General features: G+C 41.8%; 1 protein-coding gene across 4 annotated transcripts in view; it reads left to right on the top strand.

The window, feature by feature from the left end:
* Positions 2,755-6,001, top strand: part of MEIOB (meiosis specific with OB domains) — a 15,150-nt gene continuing 11,903 nt past the window's right edge. The window contains exons 1-3 of one of the 4 annotated variants that reach the window (XM_021411567.1): positions 2,755-3,002; positions 3,470-3,571; positions 4,748-4,823. In XM_021411567.1, coding sequence (XP_021267242.1) covers positions 4,755-4,823 — 69 coding nt within the window. In that variant the 5' untranslated portion in view covers positions 2,755-3,002; positions 3,470-3,571; positions 4,748-4,754. Of the gene's footprint in view, positions 3,003-3,040; positions 3,215-3,469; positions 3,572-4,747; positions 4,824-6,001 lie in introns of those variants that run through there. The other 3 variants (XM_021411566.1, XM_021411568.1, XM_021411569.1) reach the window with 3 other exon arrangements.

The following is a 6,001-nucleotide window of genomic DNA, read 5'->3' as shown; positions in this document are numbered from 1 at the left end:
CTTTGTGTTTTCCCTGGACCAAAGCAGCTGAAACCAGCCATGGTTCATGCTCCTTTTCATTTTCAAATAAAACTCCAGGTTGCTTCATCTTCCTGAGCTTCAGAAGGTTGCACAGAGTGAAGAACTTCTGTTGGAATAGCACTGGGATGTGTCCAGAGCTGCAGATCAGAATGGGGGGGATGCAAGGCAAAGCAAGAGATTAACAAAGACTCGCTGTGGTGATGGGGAGAAATTTAGATTAAATATTGCACAGCACGCTGAGCACCTGTTGGCGACATCAGCACCTGCACTGCTTCTGCTAAAGATGTCCATCACTACTTCATCAGCACACCCCATTCTTATCCAGTTCAGATATCAGCCAAGGCCGCTGGAGAGGGAATACCTTTAATGTGATGCTTTTAATGCTTTCAGCCAGGCCAATTACATACAGTTACAGGTCTGCCCTTTTCATTTCACAGATTCTTTTGGTCCTAAGAGTGTATAAATCTTAAATTAAGGTAAAAGCTGTGTTCAGTGTAAAACTTGCAAATATTTTGATATGCTGTAGCCCTGAAGATCCATTTGAAGATGATTTCAGAAATGTCCCTCCTACTGCTAGACAGGGACAGCTTCCTCTGCATGCAAACGATACTGTCACATAACAAATTGCTAAGTGAATTACAAAATGGCATTTGCACTCCTTGACCATACCAATGAGTGTAATTTAAATAAATCCATTCATGAAGGCCTAATTAGCAGGGACCATTCAATGTGCAGCTGTGCACGGGAAGTCTCTGCTAATCACAGATTGAATCAACGGAGTGCTAAGTGCTGCTGATGTGCTGGAGAGGTGAAATCACTCAGACCTCTCAGGGATCAAGCACTAGATCAGAAAAATACTGATCTGCTATTACAGCCCTCCCGTAGGGGTTGGTGCTTATATGGGGCTGGGTGAATGTGCCCAAGGTACTTGTGTGGAACTGTGGTACTCGGGAAACTGCTCCTAGTCTTTCTCTTGCCTCTGTTTCTCTGGCTGTCAAATGGAGATAATTATGCTGATTTATTTTATAAGAGCATTTTGAGGTTAATTGAGGAGAAAAGCTTGAGTAAAGCTGAGCAAATTCTGTTTTTGCAAGGTCTCTTCGGTGTTCCTGTTAAAAATACCTAACATGGAGAAGCTGCTGATACTGCATATTAGTGGGAGACATTTTGATTGGAGACATTTGTTTATTATAAATACCAATAGAGATTTTAGCAGCTTACAGTAACCTACAGAATTCCAAGTTGCTGACTGCCCCCATTGTGCCATGTGCCAGACAAATGGCAGAAGTCACAGCATCGCTGTGAGATAGGTGCATCAGTCAAATGTATTCACGTCTCAATCTGTGTAAGCTGGAAATTCAGCAACTAATCCCGTCTTCCAGGGAAACGCTCAGTTCTCACGTCCACTCCCTCAGGTGCCCTTGTGTTTTTGTTGGATAGGTGCATCCCTTCGTGCTGCTCCTTGCATGTGAACACACCTGAGAATGTTATCCTAGCAGGAACTACCATAGGAAAGTGAAATGCAGCTTATTTTTAAAATGTAGGTGTGCTCAAAATGAGAGCGAGCACCAGGAGTAGAACGCAGGGCAGTCATTAAATGTCTGCGGAGTCTGTGGGGACACTGAGGAGCAATGTACAACGGCACCCTTGTTCTGGCGGCTCTGAGTCCAAACAAAGACTCAGTGCTGGTAGCCTCAGGTTTCACCTGTCCTTTGTGCCTGTGGGAGATAAATAGCTCAGTGGGACAAAGCCTAAGGAAAGTGGTGCCTGTGCTGGGCACCGGCACCAGATTCCCACTTCGTTCAGCAAAGCAGGCCCTCATGTCCCACTAAAATACACCAAACCTGACACCTGCAAGGCTGTGGGGCATGATCCTTCCTTGATCACCCTCTGTAGCAGTTCAGACCCTGCAGATCTCATTTCAGTGGTTTTTTTTGTGTGTGGTTTGCCTTGCAGTCATGGTGGTAAAAATGAGGCCTGTGCCTCTGGCAGAATTATCCAGAATAAGTTCTTCTCATTTGATTAGGGTTTCATCACCGCATTCGTTATCTGTTTTTTGTTCATAAGCTGGAGATGATGAAAACGATGGAATAAACAGAAAAACGAGCCATGGTCATGCTCTCTTCCTGTTTTCTAGAGACTTTAAACATACAGAACAAAGTTAGAGCTATAGATCCCGCTGTATAATATGTGTCCTAAAAAGCCCAGCACCCAAGCTGTCAGTTCTTTGGCATGCATTTGTCATCAGCGCAGTGTAATTATCATGGACTTTAGTGACACAATAAATATGAGAGCACAGGTGGTATCCATTTTCAGCTGTTTAATTGAAGAAATGAAAGATCTCGTAATACAGAGTCAACAGAGAGAATTTGTCAGGCTGCGGTAAAAACTTCAATAGCTATGACCTTGAGGCCATGAAATCACTGACCAAGAGTAGGATTTTTTTATGATACAGAAGTGAAGAGTATAGATTTTAAAAAATGTATAATTTTATAATGCAATATAAATGGTCAAAGTGGCCCACTTCAGTTTTCTGTATGTCCTGAAAACCCAGGAGCGGTATGTGCAAATCGATACAATGTCTTAGAACATAAATTTAAATTCATTTATAAAAAGCAGGCTGCATTTTTTTTCTCTTAGAGCTACCACACAAAAAAAGAAAAAACAACAAAAGAAGCAGGGAATGGTTCTTCCAAAGCTTTCTGAAATTTTCTTAGGCTTGCTGGCATTTTGTGCATTTCTCATTGTGGCAGAAAGGGGCTGATTTTTGTCTGCTGGGCATCCTCAGTGAAAGCACACTGAGAACTGTGGGCAGGGTGTGGAGGTGGGCCGGGTACAGCCCTGCAGGTCACAATGTTTGTAAATAAGTCTGCCGAGTGGAACTGCAGCTCTGAACCCTCAGCGCTGGGTCAGATGCTGAGCTCGCTGACTGCAGCTGAAGCTGACAGTGCTGTGCTCAGGGCTCGTGCCTCTTTGGTCAGGTAGTTGAAAACTTTCAGCCCCAGACTCTCAGTTTCGATGTTTTTTGGCTTTGTTTTGGCAGCTGTTCCCAGAGGCCGTGGGTAGTGCCCTCACACCCGGCTTGGCTTTTTCCCGCCTTTGGCGCCCACCGCCATTTTGTCTCTTGGTCCTCTCATGGAGGCCCATTCCACTCTTGGCTTTCAGTTTCTCTCTTCACACCTGTGGGCAGCAGGTGAGGCCATGTCAGCGCTCCTCCTGCCCAGCTCCCCTGCTGATGCTGTCCATGGCAGCCTGGGGCCGGCAGCCATGTGTTGCACAGGGCAGGGAGGGAGGGCAATGGTGGGCCTATGCAAGGAAAATATCTTCAGCATCAGGCTCCAAGGATGCCAGCTCCTCTGCTGTCAGACACCAGTTTGGGATGGGTGGTGGTGCTAAAGGTTTCGGTGTTTTTAATTTATTCTGAATTCCATCTTGTCTTTTTCCTCAGAAGAAGAGCAGGTGCTGACGGTTCCCTCAGCTGAGCTCGGGGCTCAGCTCCTGCCTCTGAGGAGAGGATAAATCAGTACAATAGGACGCTGCCATTCCCCTGGTCAGAGCCTGTGGCGTTTTAAATCTTTAATTGCCTCTCTGATTGTCTTTTGATGCATATGCTCCCAGTGATTCCCAGCTGACTCAGTTGTGGTGTGAAGTATAGCATTCAACAATGTTGAACTGCTTTAGAGATGAGAATACTGACATGCCTTGGAGGGATAGTTGACTTTACTACATTAGTGAACATGAATTCTTCCATGTAATGGACATAGGTTTGAGTGCCACGCTGCTGAGTGCTTTTTATAAAGAAAATTTTAAATAACTTTCTGTGAGAGTCTGGTTTTAAATTCTTTTTTTTAGAGAAATCACTTCATATTCTCAGAGACCTGCTTACTTTCTATAAAGTAGAGTCTGCCTGCTTTTCTAGCAGATAGATCATTGTGCCAATGACAGACAAAGTGCTTAGCAATTCTCACACAGGGTGCCAGGTGCACAGATAGCAAAAGCCATTCAAGACTTGTGCTACAAAGTTTGGAACAGACGTCCTTTGAGAGTGTCAGCAGTTCCCCAGTATTAAAGGTTATTAAGATTTGGATGGCTTGATGGTTCCTTTTACAAAAAAAAAAGTAGAATCTGACAACCATTTGATAAATATCAGTAATATCTCTGAACATACCATGGAACTGAAATAATGAAATGCATTCAGGCAGGCTAGCAAGTATCCACAGCCCAACTTTGGCATGAATGGAGAGGACTTGGGTAGCTCACAGGAATGTAGTGTTATGTTGGCAGTCTGAAAATAATGTTTTAAAGTAGTTTAATATTAAAGCAAAAAACTCAACTAAGGTAGTTTTCAATGCAACACTTGTATTTCCTTCCATGTAAATGGCCTTTTATATAATGAGCTGCCTTAATAAGTTCAGTTGGACTGAACTTCCTAGACAGAAGGAAGGTAAATATTTTTCAGAGGCTTGTGCTAATGGAATTATTTAATGCTTTGAAAAAAATTACATTTGTGTGAGAAGCACAGTAAAATTCATAACTTTTCCTTAGCCAAATACAAACAATAAAGATTTGTCTTACTTCAGACAGATTGAAATACTTTTTACTGAAGGCATGCTATTTAGGCCAAAACATTTGTGTTAAAAATCTGCTTGTTATTCCTCCTATGAATAGTTTTAAATGATTTGTTTAGATCTTTTTTAAAATCTAAATTAATTTTCTCAAATTACAGATAAAGAATGGCTTATTCCAGTTCAACATGGGACTTTGTTGCACTTTCAGATCTGCATCCAAATCTTGCTCGTCCCGTAAGTCTCAGTGACATAGTACTTTTGTTCTCAAGCGAAATTGTATATGACTGTATTATATTACTGCAAAATTACGTAATTGACGTGTATTTAGATACTAATAGCATTAGTATAATTGTTAGATATAAAGTACCTTACTTGCTTTGTGTATAAACCAGGAAAATGAAAATTGATGCTGTTGTTGTCCATAGTATGTGGGTACCGCAACTATAGATATTGACTAGACAATTCAGAGTCTGAAAGAATCTGAGGCTTCTTTGTAATGTTTTAAATGGATGCTGAATTAGTAAAGCATGTACAGAGTCAGTATTATGTAGTCACAATACATCTGTAACCTACAATAGTCTTTCACTACAAGCTATGAACATCAGGCCCAGTCCCGCAGTTTTTACTTGTGTGCTCAATCCCTCTGAGCTAACTAATGTAGTCCTTAATTATTCACACAAAACTCTTGTTGAATGGTATGGTGTTTTAACTGGATAAAAATCTGACAATTACATCTCAGATAGGACTGTTTCTGTTTCTTTAGAACAAAAAGCAGGTTTTGCAGTTGTCAGGCTATTAAATGAGCTAGGAACTTTGCTTGTGGGACTGCAGGAGTGTAGGATGAACCAAAAAGTAAACTTGGCAAACAGCAGAGGTTTGTACTTGGTAGTTTCGTGCAGATGTTTGAATGTCTGTATGATTTGTTTGTTTGTTTTGTTCCTCACACAAATGAGAACAATCTTCACAGGAGCTGAACAAAGGAGTGTGCTGTGTAACTCACTAGTTTTCTCTTTTGGATTTCAGATGGTTGAATTAAAACTAGAAAGTCTGGGAACCCCGTTTTTTTCATTCTTTTCTATCCACAATCATGTTTTAATACAGGAGGGAGAAAGCTACAGTGCTCTCTCTGCAATGTCTTCCACCCTTCACCCTCTCTAGCCCACTAACGATAACGTGTCTGTTAAGTGTTTGGTGCTGCAGGAAGTTATTGCCCAGGGAATAAAACAGAGAAGCTTCACTTCCACATGGATGCCATGTTACAACTGCATCTCTCCATGCAGCAAAAAGTAGATGCATGCTTACAGAACAGTACGTCCCACAAAAGATCTGATGTGCTGTGAAGAGTTGAAAACAAGTTTTCCTGTTCCCACAGCTTTTCTTTTTTTTTTTTTTTTAACTGAAAGACAGGATCG

This window comes from Numida meleagris, chromosome 13 (assembly GCF_002078875.1).
Source record: "Numida meleagris isolate 19003 breed g44 Domestic line chromosome 13, NumMel1.0, whole genome shotgun sequence".
Taxonomy (NCBI): domain Eukaryota; kingdom Metazoa; phylum Chordata; class Aves; order Galliformes; family Numididae; genus Numida; species Numida meleagris.
The sequence above is the reverse complement of the archived record's forward strand: the minus strand, read 5'-3'. Positions and strand labels throughout refer to the sequence as shown.